At 43.4% G+C, this 16199-nt stretch overlaps 1 protein-coding gene across 1 annotated transcript in view; it reads left to right on the top strand.

Moving 5' to 3' along the window:
* Positions 1-13986, top strand: part of Sel1l2 (SEL1L2 adaptor subunit of ERAD E3 ligase) — a 122443-nt gene extending 108457 nt beyond the window's left edge. The window contains exons 14-20 of the mRNA XM_032902362.1: positions 458-545; positions 2987-3135; positions 4180-4345; positions 4460-4534; positions 7019-7191; positions 12960-13088; positions 13790-13986. Coding sequence (XP_032758253.1) covers positions 458-545; positions 2987-3135; positions 4180-4345; positions 4460-4534; positions 7019-7191; positions 12960-13088; positions 13790-13909 — 900 coding nt within the window. The 3' untranslated portion in view covers positions 13910-13986. The remainder of the gene's footprint in view (positions 1-457; positions 546-2986; positions 3136-4179; positions 4346-4459; positions 4535-7018; positions 7192-12959; positions 13089-13789) is intronic.
* The last annotated feature ends 2213 nt before the right edge of the window (positions 13987-16199 follow it).

The following is a 16199-nucleotide window of genomic DNA, read 5'->3' as shown; positions in this document are numbered from 1 at the left end:
TGTATAGGAATTCATTTTTATTGCTTAGCTAGTCAAACTAGTACATCTGACAGAGAATTAAGTGATTCAGTAAAATCTTTGCCAAAGAAAAAGGAGCAAACCTGTGACAAGAATAGCAAGTGCAGTTGTCTTTGAGACTCGTGGGGTCAAACTAGCTTTCAAAACAGTAGCCTCCTGAGAATTTTATTGGTAGAGAAATTTATCTTCTTAGCTTAATATGTCTTTTGAGTGACCTTCCCCATCTAACAAAACCAACTATCAATATGGACAAATATAATTTATAGTTGAATAAGATAATTATTTCTTTATAGACTCTAATATAATAATGAAAACGTTATATTTCCGGTGCTGTTTTAACTAGCCTGTAGGACAATGACTGTACTCTTTAGCTGAAAAGTGGCTGTTATCATGAAGTTGTGTATATAGCTTTGAGTAATACAGTGTGATTATCTTGCAGAATTATGGCGAAGCACTTAAATACTTCCAGAAAGCTGCAGAGAAAGGATGGCCAAATGCACAGTTCCACCTAGGCTTCATGTACTACTGTAGGTACCACAAATATGGCTACCTTATTTAGAATGATGTCTGCATTAGTAAGTCATCTCCTCTCATAACAAACGTGAAAGGGTTGGTCTGAGTAGCTTGAAAGGACATGGTGGCATCAGTTTAAAAAGAACTTTAAAGAAACCTAAAGACTTGGTAAGGGAATAGAATCAGGATGTCCACCTTTGGCAAGCTTAACTTTGAGACTCTGGTGGTAGCCAGCATAGACATCCAAAGACACAGGAGAGGACAAAGCCGAGGATACAGACTTGAGACATAAACATATAGGTATAAATTAAAAGTAGTTGAGCTTGCAAAGGAAAAAGAATGTGAGGGGGAAAAAGGTCTGGAAGGGGAGGAGGTGTTGAGAGAGATCCAAAAGGGCGGGAAAGATAGAACTTTTCCGATAGAGTAAATGAATAAGACCGTACATGGTTTTCTGATACTGCAGCACAGAGTCTGGTGATAACAGTAGTAGTGGAGGAGGAGAGGTGAGGGAAGGGCAGAGAGAAGAGCAAGTGAAAGGGAGGAGAGAGAGAAGAGAAGGGAGAGGGGGAATGAGGAGAGGAGGAAGGAGAAGTGATTCGGTATTCTTATTGTCTGGTCAATATGGAGGGTCTTGATATTATTGTATTTATTGAAATGGGTTAGGGTTAGGTTAAGTGAGAAAGCCAAGAACCAAAAGGTTATGTCCAAATGTGTATCTGCAAGAGGAAGAAGGAGCTGAGGGGAACAAAATCCAAGAAGGAATTGTTATAAAAATGATAAGAGACATGATTATATTAGAACTTATTAAAGGAGGTTCTGGGGAAAGTCAGTGGCATTAGAGTCTGATTGATTCTGGGTAGGTCGAGGCTTCATGGTCTTAGTAGACAAGTGGGATTTCCCATTCTGCAGTACTGGAAAGGGGGGGGTGACAGATCAGGCACACAAACTTAGGGTAAGACGGTGAGGAGGGAGGTGGGGGAGGAAAGACTAGGTGGGGTTGTCCTCGAGTATCTCACTGGCAAAAAATATTGCCTTCTTGGAGCAATACCAAGGTTGTTAAAGTAAGGGGCCTCAGACAGTGATGAACATTTGCAGTAATTTCTGTATGGGATTGAAAAGAGGGAGTGGTTAGGACGAATCACAGAGATCTGAACGTGCCCTTGCCAAGTCCTTCATACCAGAGGGAGCCAGGGCAACAGCCAGCTCTATCAAGTAGGTCACATCCAGTCAAGAAGTCTCTCGGTGTTTTCCACTGAGGTCCAGCAAGAGGGCCTGCTTTTTACTGTTTGTGTTTGACGCCTTGTTCTCCTATTTCACTCCCAAGTCTTCAGTGAAGAATCTGTCCGATTCCTCAATAGTACTATCACTACAGAAGAGTAAGAGTAGTGGCTTTGCATGTTCCAGCTCATTTTACTCTCTCAACATATGGATATCCCACAGCTTACAGATGAGCAGGCTGAGTCATATCAAGGCTGCACATCTTATCCAAGACTACACAGTCAGCTGCGATTCAGTTTCAAGCAATCTGCCTCCAGTCTTTTTGCTCTTTTCAAAAATTTTTTTTAAATTTTATTGATTTACTCATCTATTTAGACATAGGGTCTCACTATGTAGTCCGAGTCGGCCTTGGACTGACCACCCCCTTTCCGTAGTCTCCAGAGTGCTATGATTACAGCTGTGTGCACTGTGCCAGGCTAAGCTACTGCTCTTGCTGAATCCCTATGTGGCACTGCTGCTAAAAGCCATGCGACTTTAGAGCTGGAAGGGAATATAAGTCGAATTCAGGGAAAGCCCCCAGCCCCCTCACAAGTGAAGTCCCTAGATGTGAATGACTCAGAAAGAGGGGTAACTGTAGCAAGAGAGCGGGAGCCAAGAATCTCTCCTGCTAAGGGTCTACTGACTCTGTCTAGCATCAAATGGCTCTCCTTATTCCAATCCTGAGCTTAGACAGAGCTGTTCTTCTTGGCCCTGGGATTTGCCTGCTCTGTGTTTGTGGAGGGTTGAGCCCTACATGTGTCTCGTGCGTGCGTGCGTGCGTGCGTGCGTGCGTGCATGTGCGTGCGCGCATGCTCATGTATAACTATAATGGTAAGATCTGAGAGTAGTTCTCATCGTCATGCATTACCTCCCCTCCCATGTCCATGAAACCAAACAGCCCTTTTTTCTTAATTTCCTGAATGGGTAACTCAGCCCCTTCCCCGCAGAGGAGTGACTCTGAAGCAGTTTGTCTCATGCTTTGGTGGTCTTTCCCCATCCTGTTCGGAGTAGTGGGCATCGATGTGACCAGTATATCCATAACATGTTACTTTTAAAAAACGAGTAGCTCAGGGGTTGGGGATTTAGCTCAGTGGTAGAGTGCTTGCCTAGCAAGCGCAAGGCCCTGGGTTCGGTCCCCAGCTCCGAAAAACAAACCAAAAAACAAAAACGAGTAGCTCAAAATGATTTTAATTTTCAGCTGGCTCTGGAGTATGGAAGGATTATAAGCTTGCCTTCAAATATTTTTACTTGGCATCTCAGAGTGGGCAGCCTCTCGCCATTTATTATCTAGCCGAGATGTACGCAACTGGCACCGGAGTGCTGAGATCCTGCAGAACGGCCGTGGAGGTAAACGCGGGTGGCTCTCACTGCTTTTCCATTGGTCACACAGAGTAGGTTGGTGCCTTTGTTTTGTAGCCTTTTATGGCAGTTAGCAGTGAACACCACCATTTGACAGGAGGAAAAACAGTAGTGTCACTTAAACTGGGGGAGAGAGGATAGAAATGGCCCCTTCCTTTCTTGAGTTTGCCTTGATTTCAGTCAAGAAGCTCTGTGTCAGCCTTCAAAGGAATCTCCAGAGCAGTCTGCACTCCTGGTGAGCGGAGTTGCTACTCGGGAGATGAAGGCTGGATTTAGCTTAGAAAACATAGCTAAGAAAACAGGGTTCTCAGGTTTTTGATGATTCGGACGACAACTGAGAAAGTGGGCTGGTTCTTTCAGTCCAAGCCAGTAATTTACTTTTCGAAAGAATGCTTTTAGGACCTTAATGCCCTTCATTGATTTATTAAATACGTCCGCTGCACCAGTATAAATACCTCCACGTTGCAATCTGGTCCCTCTGAAACTCATTTCAAAAGCTGCCAGCTAATAATCTATCTTTAGATTTGTTCCTTTGCCAACTTCCTAATGAATTATGTATGGCTAACCTCTTCTGGTTACATAAGGGCTATTCAGCTAAGATGACATTTGTCCCCATGGAGCTCTGCACACCTCCCTTCCCGTTATGTTCCCCGTACCCTCCAGCACTGACTTCTCTTCCTTCTCCGTGTCACATCTCTGTAGCCTTGTCCATGCCCAGCAACAGTGCTTTTAGCAGAATCAAGGAAGCCCTCCAAACTTGATATCCTTACCCTGTCGAATAGCCTCCAAGCCAGGAAAGTTTATTACACAAATTAAAAGAAGCCTGGGAACGGTTTGCTGAAGACAAAACTACCCTTGCAATCCATGTGCCTATACATGTTTTAATTCTTCGCCCTAAATAACTTTCAAAAGTCAGGCAGTTTTAGAAAAAAAAGTTCTCGCCTGTTTGGCCAGCAGAAGCTGAAGACTCGGTCCACGTGTGTACGTGGGATACAGCTAACTAGCCTGTGTGATTTCTCTCCCCGTCTTCAGCTTTATAAAGGAGTCTGTGAACTAGGCCACTGGGCTGAGAAATTCCTCACAGCCTACTTTGCCTATAAGGATGGGGACGTAGATTCTTCTCTAATTCAGTACGCGTTGCTTGCCGAAATGGGATATGAAGTAGCTCAAAGCAATTCAGCATTCATTTTGGAATCCAGTAAGATAAGATCTTTGCAATTCCCCAACCCTCCATATTCATATAGGCATACCCCATCCTCGTTTAACCCTTTTTAATGGAATGCCTCCCCCACCCCTTTTCTTTTTCTTTTAGAAAAAGCTAAAATTCTGGGGAAAGAGAAGATGTATCCAATGGCACTTCTGCTATGGAACCGAGCCGCCATTCAAGGTATAAATCGGATGGACATAGGCATGGAGTGGGCCCTGTCTATGTCTGTTCATCTGATTTGCTTCCGTTGGTTGTTGGCAACAGAGGCAAAGAGGTCAAGGTGTCAAGCAGTGAGCACTTCAAATTATACTACTGTTAGAGGCCAATCCTGAGAATTTGTTTTCTTCATTATTTTCCAAATCCCTTAGTTTAGCAAGCCCTAAGAATTCCTCTGTCTCCATGGTACCAGAACTGTTGTTTGAAACATGATGATGGCAATCAAACAGCTTTCTTGGCCTAGCTCTAGTCATTCATTTGCTGGACTATTTACTGAGCTAATCTAAGATGTGACCTGTGTATGAGAAGGTAGGCAAAATTAATTTCGCACTGACGACGTTCGACTTCTCTTCTAAAATGAGCGACCAATGATGACAGCACACTTCAGATCTTTAACCATCAATATGTTGGGATTTTTTAGAAAGCAAGTGTAAATAAGTGGGAAGATCCTTTCTTGGCATTCTCAAGGCCTCTCTACTCACTGGTCTCACATGTGGTAAGGAATGTAAACTGTCATTGCCTGGAACAGCACTGGCAGGTGGCATTTGAATCACCATGTCCCTTCCAATTTTCCCCCTAAAATTATAGTATTAAAATCAGAGAGATGTTACACAGCTGTCACGGCTGGCATTTGGATGTGTGAGGGACTCTTGCAATAAGAGAGCAATTTTATTTCCAATTAGGTTTCTTGAAATCATCTCCTGTTAAGGCTGAATCATCCCTTTTAACAGGAAGTAATAGGATAAAAAATGATTCTCAGCTGATGCTAATATGAGGCGGGGGGTGGGGGGGACCGCTGTGGTGCCTTCGCGCAGACCCAGCTGAGCTGGTAATACAGCAGCGAGCCATCAATGAGAGTTTAGTGAGAAATTCTATGTTTTCTAAAATGTAATAAAGACCTTATTTGGTGTGAGAAAACAACGCCAGCAATCTCTCAGCCGTGGCAAATCAGCTCAATTACAACAAATACACGTTTATTTCAAGCCAGGAAATGGCGTGGAAATTGGAACAAAGAAAATTTGAAAATGAGGAGACATTAATATTCAATAGAACACACACACACACACACACACACACACACACACATGCTAGGTTGCTGAAAATAATCATGTGTCACCAAAGGTCAGACATGCCCATTCTCAAACTTATAGCTGCTTGCTGAGTGGCTCACAAGAGGTAAGAAATCTAATAATGAAAACTTCCAATTAGTCACGAAAGCTTCTTTTAGCAGCTGCCTCCAGTGAAGAGGGTACTGAGCCATCAGGGCTCAGACACCACCTTGCATCTGTGGAATTCAAATAGAAATCTCTCTCTAGTCAACAAATTCATCCAGGAGCCTGTCAGAATTGCCACATGCACTTAGTCAGTGCCATTCATTAGAAGACCAAAGCTCTGAGGACAGGCTCGTTCATTGTTCTCCATTCTCAGAGGCTTGGGGGCTCCTGCTCTTAATGGCAAAATTTAAGAATACACAACTGTCCCATCCCTTTGTGACTATGGCCAAGAAGAAGCCTTGGGTTTAGGATGACAGCTTTCACCAAAATTAGTGATGGAGTAGGTTCTCTTTGGAGCGTCAGGTCTCTTCTGGTCTCTGTGGTTACCCTTGCACGAGTACCATTCCCATCAGCCCTAGCTTCCACTCGCCTGGACATTTTGTATGAATTACCTGGGAAGCTAACTCTGAAACCTAGTGTCTTCATCAGCTTAAGAATTTCAAAACATTAGCTCTGATCGGAGGGAAATAAAGATGGATCATGGGGTCACACACACACACACACACACACACAGAGAGAGAGAGAGAGAGAGAGAGAGAGAGAGAGAGAGAGAGAGAGAGAAACTTAAAAGCTATTTCTAAGTGGCCTTTAAAAGAATGATGTCACATATCTTTAAAAGAAATGTCAGTTCCCTTCTCCTCAATATATCCCCATATCCATGTTTGTTGGAAAGTAATATCCGAAATTACCTCTGGGGAAGGCATTTTCTAAAAATATCCTAGCATGTTTGTCTAATCATTCCATAAATATTTATCAAGTACCATACTAGGCTCCAGAACGATTTTAGTAATTAAGAGCCTTGTGGTTCTTGCCTTGCTCTCGTGGCTACTGCCAGATGAGAGCAGAGTTTTAGGAAGGAACTCTAGTGGCAGGAAAATTGGGATTCAGTTTTCCAAGAGTTGTCATATCTCCAAATTATGAATTTAAAAGGTAAAATGTCATTTCTTTCAGAGCATTATAAACATAAGTATTATCTGCAATAAAGACTGCTAGCATTTAGCACTATATCTTACGTTTCATCGAGTACATGTAATCTTGTGAGATTTTGAATATTTCATGTGCATTCATGTCACCATGAATATGTATGCGGTGTTTTTACAGCTTATTAGATTGATTTTACTGAGAACTTTACATGAATCCCTTGTGATTTTTCCCTTTCTGCTATTTCTTTCAGGGAATGCTTTTGCTAGAGTGAAAATTGGAGATTACCATTACTATGGCTACGGGACTAAGAAGGACTATGAAACAGCAGCCACACACTACAGCATCGCAGCGGACAAGCATCACAGTGCGCAAGCCATGTTCAACCTGGCATATATGTATGAGCACGGCTTGGGGATTGCACAGGTAATGGTACTGGTTCGGAGCCAGTAATGGCGGCTGCGTGAGAAGGAGCGGTTTCTAACTGTTAGGAATCTCAATGTAGAAGAAGGAAGTGAGCCCCTCTCCCTTGTGCTAACACATAAAACTGTACTATTACCTTCGTCTCCTCCATTTATACCACAGACATAATCAGTGAGTAAAAGAAACCTAACTGGGGCCAATCCACGTCATACATTCCTCATCTTCCCAGCCCATATTTTGGTAGTGAGTCCTGTCTGCACTTCCTCACTGCCAGGACTTGATACACTAACTCCTTAACTGTCGGTTGTAACAGCAAAGTGAAATGAGGCCCGGGCGAGAGATTAAGGTGCCATGTGTTGACCCAGAAACATCTCACAGAGCAGCTAATATCTTCATGACACTGGGCACTCTAGAGAGGGAGGCCTCAGAGACTACATCTGGCTTGAGGCATATTTGTTAAGGAAACCATGCTAACACTGCAGGTGCTGGTGGGGAAAATCCCTTAGTCAGTGGGAAGGATCAGGGAGAAGATGATGAATTATGAGTCCGAAAGGCAGAGGGTGGAATGTAGGCATGTTAAATGCCAATATTAACCAATTTTGGTTAGGTGTGAGATATATATGTCAATTGTGTGTATGTGTATGTATGCGTATGTTTGTATGTATGTGTATATGTATGTGTATGCGTAAGTATATGTATAAAATCTTGCTAATCATATAGCCATTTGATGAGGTAAACACTCGTTGCTTGTTGTGTACATCAGGAATCCACACTGGCAGAGATCAAGTCACTTGGCCAAGTGTGCAGAACTCTTTAGTAGTGGATCCAGAAGGTTATGCAAGACATGTCTGAGCCCAAGCATTTCAGGAAAAACAGAAAGAAAAAAAACCTAATGGGACCGACAATGTGTCATTCCTAGTGATCAAGCAGGGTTCTCCTCAGTGTCTATATTCCCAACTGTTTCTAGAGTGAAATACTGGGGCGCCTATCGGCTCTTCGTGCTTTCTCCTACAGTCCAGTAATACTAGCAACTGAGAATGATTGGTAGAGAGGTTCCTGAGAACCGCTGATCCAGTGAGCTCTCCAGCCAAATGCTTCCTCTTCAGGCATGGACGGCCCTCCCTGCAGTCTGCCTTTACCCGATGAGTTTTCATCAGCCTCAGCACCCTGAACAATAAAATACCAACTCCAAAGTCTGCCCCTATGAGCTTATATTAGCTACCGTTGATTGGAAAGTGGACAGGACCGAGCGGCTAAATTGGATAATTCTCTGGATGTCACTTACTGAGCCTCCACCTCTCACTGTCACCCACATCTGCGAAACGGAACTAATGATACCCGGGCTACCCCAGCTTACAGGATTACAAGCAAGCCTGTGTGAGAAGGCTTTGTAGTTAAACAGTCTGTGGAATGACTGTCACTTAGATCAGAAGGGAATTTTAACAGTTGCTGAGGTTTCAATAAAATCACCGTTTTTATTCATAATTCCTCATAAACTCATAACCATAACCCAAGAGAAGCACTGTTTATAGAAAGTATACAAATGACCCCACTCAATTCTTCACCTCAGTTAGCTCTCCTACCCCCAGTGATTCAAAAAAAGGACTCAATCTCCTAACAACCACATCCTCACCACAGTGGGGCCATTTTCACCTGCGTCCCTGGAGGCAGACATGTGGTCAGGACTGCAGGAGAGGACGTGATGTCTAGGGTCCAGCTGTCAGACCAGACTGCATGCTTCGGTTCTCCTCCACAGTCTCCAGCGCACCTCTTTGCTGGGCACTTCCTTCATGATTCAGATAGCAGCTGTTGGGACATCCATTTCACACACAGAAGAGCTAGCTGCCTGCTCTTCTCTCTGCCTACTTTTCTGTTCTTCTTGCCAGGTTCCTCTTAACTCACAAATTGCTCACTCTGGTCAGGTTTCTTCACATAAGGTCTCCTGGGCTTTTGTCTTTTTTGTTTGTTTTGACAGAAAGTGTCTACATTAAAAGCCAGAAGTGGGGTTAGAGACAAAGAAAAACCAGACAAAGAGAGAAATGGATAAAAGAAACCAGGGCTTATTCAGACCTAGATACCAGGATGTCAGGTTTAGCTGATGAGAGTTCCCTGGATTAGTCACCAACTATTTAGGGCAAAGTTTATTAATCTCATTATCTCCCAGCCAAATTAATAAAGTGACTAACTTTCAAAATAAGCACCCCGATGAGTTCAAGCCTCAAACTTATTCCAAAGGTGGGGGAGGAGGAGGAGGGGGAAGAGGGAAGAGGGGAAGGATGAGGTGAGAGGGGGAGGGGAAAGGAGGAGGGAGAGGGGGAGGAAAGAGAGGAGGGCAAGGAAGAGGGTGATAGCCCTTCAGCTACTGTAGCATTTCTTCAATACAGCACTTCACAATCCTCACTACCAAGCCTCGAGCAAACCAGTGAGAGAAATGAGTGTATTATCATTTCCGGGGGGTTTCTGAGAATGAAAGAAGGTAGGTGGAATCATGTCTTGTAAACATTGCATTTAAGGGATGAAAAGCGAGCTACAAACCAGATTCTTGTGGAATCTGTAAAAATGTGAGCTACTGAGCTGAGGTGCTTCGTATGAAGCGAGCAGGATAAGTCGCCTGCGGTAACTTAGGCCACCTTGTTGTCTAAATCCCTTCTCTGCAGGAGCTGTGAATATAGGCCCCCCACATGCTCCTAAACTCCCAAGAATGACAAACCAAAGAACAGTTCTTCCAAAGTTCCCCCTGGGGAACTAATGAGTTTTGGAGGGCTTTACTTATAGAGCTTGTGTCAGGAGTTACTGACAGGATGGTGGGTGGCCCCAAAGCAGCCATGTTAACGAGTTTTCATCCAGCATAGTTAACTTCTCCATAGATGAAAGGTGGATCTCCTTCCCCTCATCCTCCCATAAGCTCTAGTGCCACCCTGAAACCACAGGCAAACAGGACAGAATTGCAGACAAATGGTTGTGAGACGCTTGGATACTGAACTGAAGGCCTAATGACCCTCCCCAACTCCTCCTGCTCTGTGGAAGCATCAACAGTCTACAAGCCCAGCTGTGAGCGGACTCAGCTGACCTGATGAAGGTGGTGGCGATTTTGCTGGGAGGATGGTGCTGATCAACATGCCTGGAGTAAAATTAACCGGGAATGTGAACTTAAAAACATAAGCCAACAAGTTACGAGATTCTTTGTCAGTTTGTATCTTAAAAATTATTTCAGAAGCTTCACCATGAACAAATCCTGCTGTCCATTCTTCCTGGCCATTCCAACTGTCTCTACCCTGGATCAGTCTGAATTTTTTTTCTTTTTTTTTTTTTTTTTCAGAGCTGGGACTGAACCCAGGGCCTTGTGCTTGCTAGGCAAGCGCTCTACCCTGAGCTAAATCCCCAACCCCTAGTCTGAATTTTTGATCACCATAGTCTGTTGTGAAGGTTACTTGGTGCCTTCAATTCTGATGTTCTCGCAATACATTTCTACTAAATACTTCTGCCTGTTAGAATCCTACAATTGCTAGTCCTTAGAACAATAATGGAGGAATGCCTGCCAAGTCAGACTACATTTCCCAGCATCCCTTGCGTCCATGTGTCCTGTACTCACAGCTTAAATGAAAGGTGCTATTTGTGCTAAGGCAGACAGTAAATAAATGGGGCTTCACCCTAGTTGCTTTGCACTTTGTTGTTGGAACACAGCAGAAAGAAGCAGAGGCTGTAGGGTAAATGCAGGACCACTTAATGGAAAGAGCCAAATTCCTTAATTACCATCAAAGAAAATCCTCTGTTACCAAGGATCATCCCCGTTAAAATGATGACTAAAGTTAAAAACAAACTCTTCAGTATTGTGTCCCTGGATTTGGAGAGTTGATTTGTTGCAAGTGTTACCATCACCTTAATACTAATTCATCAAGCACTACTGTGTTATTGTTGATAAAGTATAACTCCCTCAAACCATTACCTCCTTACTCTCCCCATCCCCCAAAGGCAATGCTGATAGACAAAAACACAAAGTGAAATCCTCTTACTAGCATTATAAATCCTAGACTTCTTACTTTAAATTCGTTGGCTTAACTGTGTTTGAGAATAGCCTTATATGCCACCTTTCTTCTAAATATATTCTAGGCTATATATTCCTTCTCTTCAAAATCCTTTGAGATTTTTTTCAGGTCTGAATGCTATCAGCTTCTAGAATGACATGTTACTGCAGTCTACCTTTCATTCACATGTTTGTGTACTGACCAGGTGATTGTTCACATTGTGAAGTAGTGGGCTTGGTTCTAGGGTCATGAACAAAACAAAAAATCATCTCCAAAGGTATTTATAATACCTCTGGAAAGAGCATAGCATGTGCTGGAAAGGATGGGTGTGAACTAGTGTCAGTAGTTAGCTCAGCACAGCAGGGTTAGGAGTGAATTTTCTTCCTATTCAGTTCTATAATACCGGAGTTTTCCCAATTTCCATGTGATATATTCATAATTAGAAAATGAAAAAAAATCACTCAAACATCCATCTTTTCATACAGACTATTTTTATTATAAGGAATTTTGGGTGATATAAAGTATTCGGGCCTGGAGAACTCAAGTGCCAGGCTTCCTTCTTGGAGAAGCCGGCTGCCTCTTTGACCTGTAGGAAGCTATTTTGAACATAGACACATATTAATCAGTACTGTGGCACAGCTGATAGTTTAGTTGGAACATGCTACTTAAAAGGAGTCAGAGACAGATTCACTTAACCTAGACTGCTGAATTTCAAGTAAAATAAACTCCCATGCATTGCATGAAAGTTACCGCTAAGTGGATCGGGTAGAACTTCTCGTTTACTGAATCCTGGGCATCCTTAGAGCAATATATATCAAAAGAAGAAATTTTTTTTTTTTGCTTTAGTGGTGCCAACATTTTGCTAGATAAGGTCAAAGAACGAGGAGTCATTTCTAGATTTTTGTGAGTACATGGAGTCAGAGAACACTTTTGTGGAGTCGGATCTCCTTACATTTTTATGTGGGCTCCATGTTGCCAGTCATTAAAATTCAACAGATTGTTTTGGGACAAATCTTCCCAGCAACAAAGAAAATAGATGTTATAAACCCTGGTCTGTGCCATGAATTCCAAGACTTTTCTGTGTGCTCATAGGCTAGTAGTAGCATGAAGCTTCTAACAGCCGTGTCAGCCCACACAGGGAAGGCATAGCGGCTCAGTCAGCTGCTTGGAGCTAGGCAGCTTTTGTCAACAGTTGCGGTTTCACATGACTAAAATCAAGGCAGATTCTTGCTGGAGACGGCGGGGAAGAACGCACTTCCAGCTTATTCAGATTGTTAGTGAAGTTAGTTCCCTGAAGTCGTTAAGACCAAGTTCCCTGTTTCCTTGCTGGCTCTGAGTTGCTTCTGATTCTTCCCATGTGATCACCACCTCCACCCCACACACACCCACACACAGCCCAACAACCCCACACACCCACACCTCAACCACCCTAGAGCCCCACAACCCCTACCTCCCTGTGTAACAAGTTGTTTGTCCCATAATTTTAATCTTCCTCTCCTGCTACATCTGACCTTCATCTGCCTTTAGCCACAAGATGCTTGGCTTATTATATGGAGTCCATGTAGAGAGTCGAGAGAATCTATTTTAACGTCTATAACTTTCTATTTTCAAAATCGCCCTTGCTATATAGGACATGACATAGCCCTGTCCCATTCTGCCCATCGAACATAAATTATAGTATTTCTAACAACAGTTTCTGTTTCTTGAGACTCTGTACCTGATGAGGATGGGCTGTTTTCTTTCCAGGACATTCACTTGGCCAGAAGATTGTACGACATGGCCGCTCAGACAAGCCCAGATGCTCACATACCCGTGTTCTTTGCCCTTATGAAACTGGAAACTATGCATTTTCTCCAAGATATCCTGTTTTTTAATGTAAGTTTATCTCAAATAAGATTTTTCAGAAACTCTAAAAACCTCCAAAAAACTTGGGACAAAGTGATGAGGATTAGCGAGGGAGTTAACTTTTCTCTGATGAGTAGAATGCAGAATCTTGTACCTACCACACAGCCATTCTTACTTGCTGAGTATGTGTTGACACTGTGGAGTACAACCAGTGAATTAATTCAGCAGACACTCTTTCCAACACACTCTATGCTCAAAGCCTTAAGCAGAGATGGGATATATATATACTTCTTCAAAACATAGCTCTTGCCATCGAAATCTGAGACTGGTAAGCAGATGGCAGGTGGCAAGTGACACCACAAAGAGCTGTACTTCTTAAAAGCAGAAATTCATTTTTTTGGAAACAAATCCTTATGACATATCCAAGGCTGACTGGGAAGTCACTGTGGAACCCAGGCTGACCCTTCTGCCTTAGGCTTCCAGGTACAGAGATTACAGGCCAGTGCCACCATGTCAAGCTAAATTTTGTACTTGAGGTTAGTCATACTTGAGTTGATAATGAAGCCCATGTGTGGGCTCTACTCTGAAATTCATCCCACCTTCCAAGATGGAAGGGAGCAGGGGGCTGGCAAGTAGGGTGGCGGTGGTGGGTTTGGGAGGAGAAATGGTTCTGACCACCACGAGCTGCGAGAATTGCCTTCTTTTTTTGACTGAATGCCTTTTGCCAGCAGTTTACCACGAAATGGAAATGGCTGAAACTGGACAGCACCATTGGACCATACTGGGATTTATTAGTGATTGGCCTAATTGTTGTCGTGCTGATCTTCCTGCTCAGAAATCACCATAGGTAGGCTCTGGACCATCAGAAAACCTACTCGTAGGTTCATGCTGAGCTATCCTCAACAAATAAAGAATTTCCTCATCCAAATCAAAAGTCTCTGTAGATTTCCCACACAGGCTACGATGGAGAGTGGACAAAGCTTAAGAACTTCCCTAGAGATGCAACTCCAGACTTCCTGCTTCGTTTAGGGACCACATCGGATTGCCAAGGACAGGTCATCTAAGACATTGTCGAAAACTTGTCATCTTGGTGATCTAGTCCTGACCTCTATAAAGATCACCATCTTTGGGTTATAACGAAGGTGCCATCCCCTTTTGAGAGAATAAGCTACTTGTTTTGACTCTAAAAGTGAACAGAAGAGTGAGTTCAGGGAAGATGGGAATAAAGATACCTGAGAAGATGACAAATAGATATTGCACAAATAAATTTCACGGGGATGATCCCAGGAGCAAACTGAAGTCCTGATGAACACCGCACTTCACTGCAGGTCATGGTTTAGCTTTTCTGGCTCCCAACATGGAAGTCAGGGGCCTAAGATCAAGCAGAGAGAATTAATAGATAAGGAAAAGCGGCAGGCCCATGACCTATGTTGAAGGCTAGGCTTGAATCTTAGCTCTATAACTCTCTAGCTTTTTTGACCTCTTTGGCTTCAGTTTCCTGATCTGAAAGACAAGGAATAAACAAGCAAGCAAACAACCCTATCTCAGACAGCAGGCATGAAAATTAAATGAAATAACGTCTGCACATAGCATAGCAAATGTCCTGGACCTAGGACGTACATCATAAATGGTAGGATTGGGGGCTGGAGAAATGGCTCGACAGTTAAGGATACTTGGCTGCTCTGCTAGAGGACCCTGGTTTGATTTTAAGCACCCATGTGGCAGCTCATAAGTATCTGTAACTCCAGTCCCAGGATATCTGATGCCCTATTGTGGCTTCCATAGGCGCATGCACGTGGTGCAAAGACTTATAAACAGGCAAAACACACACACACACACACACACACACACACACACACACACACACACACACAAAGGTAATTTTAAAATAAATACATAAGTGAGTAAATTTGAATACAAACTCATGGTGAAGAAGCCGGGCCTACTGGTATGCACCTGCAATCGTAGCACTTGGGAAGCTGAGGCATTGAAGTTGTCAATCTGGTATGAATAGTGACGTCAAGGCCCTCTTCAGCCACATAAGGGGAGCCTATTTGAAAACACAAGAGCAAACACAAACCCTCGAATGATTTGGAATGGGGAGAGGGACAGCTGAGTTGATTGTCCAGTCAAAATGCTGAGTGCCAATATGAAAAGATCCACTTTGGTACTTTATAATCCAACACAGTCATAATAAGAGTTTGCTGTTGTTGGTTTCAATGATGGATCAAACAGTAAGAGAACCTAGAAGAATTTGGAAAACAGGCTTTAAAAACGGTATGTTGACCTGTCATTGAAATGTCCATTTCTGGGCCTCTTCTCAGGTGCCACCACTGACGGCAACTCAGGATGGTAGACGACGGGGTGAAGCCTCCCTCTAGAAAACTACTGACATGTTCCCATTAGGACAAGATAGATTTCTGTATTATTCTCTACATTACTTAACAGAGAGCACACAGACCCACAAGCCAGTGCACAGAGAGACTCTCAGTGAAGTCTAAGAGAAACCATTCAGTTAAAATCTTCCTAACAGCAGGCAAGCCAGATGAGGCTGATGACCACAGAGTAAGCTAAAGTCATCTGAGCGTCCAGAAAACAAAAGATTTGCTTGGCTACATCAGTCACGGGACTGCTGGGACCTGGCTCCTGAGAATCAGCCAACTGAAGTAGATGCCACCACAGCCAGCATAAAAGGAGCTGAGACTTGGCCAGTGTGCTGGCCCAGGGCAAGGGAGAGTGAGGCCAACTAGCTTACACAAGATCTCAAGCCGAGCAGTGGTGAGAAAGACAGGCCCCACTTCTGAGAGTCACGAACATTTCAAACCTAACCCATTTTCCTTGATTTAGGTTCCCAAACAAGCTAACCAGGGTTTTCAGTGTAAATAGTTTATCTGGTGAGGAATCTCAAGAAAAACAGGCAAGAAGGAAACACTAGGGCGGATATCAAGAGTTACCACCTCTGGTCCCTGGAGCTCAGGGCAGATTTCTGGTACTCTGGATAGAACATGTACTTTTCAGATATTCTGCCTATGGAACAAGGAAGGGCAAGTATTCACCCCAAATCCCAGACATCACGACTGATGGGTTATTTGGGGGAACATTATTGCCAGAGCTTCCACACAAACACAGAGCGGTTAGACA

The sequence above is a fragment of the Rattus rattus genome, chromosome 5 (genome assembly GCF_011064425.1).
Source record: "Rattus rattus isolate New Zealand chromosome 5, Rrattus_CSIRO_v1, whole genome shotgun sequence".
Taxonomy (NCBI): Eukaryota; Metazoa; Chordata; class Mammalia; order Rodentia; family Muridae; genus Rattus; species Rattus rattus.
Note: the sequence above shows the minus strand (reverse complement) of the source record. Positions and strands in the feature narration are given on the sequence as shown.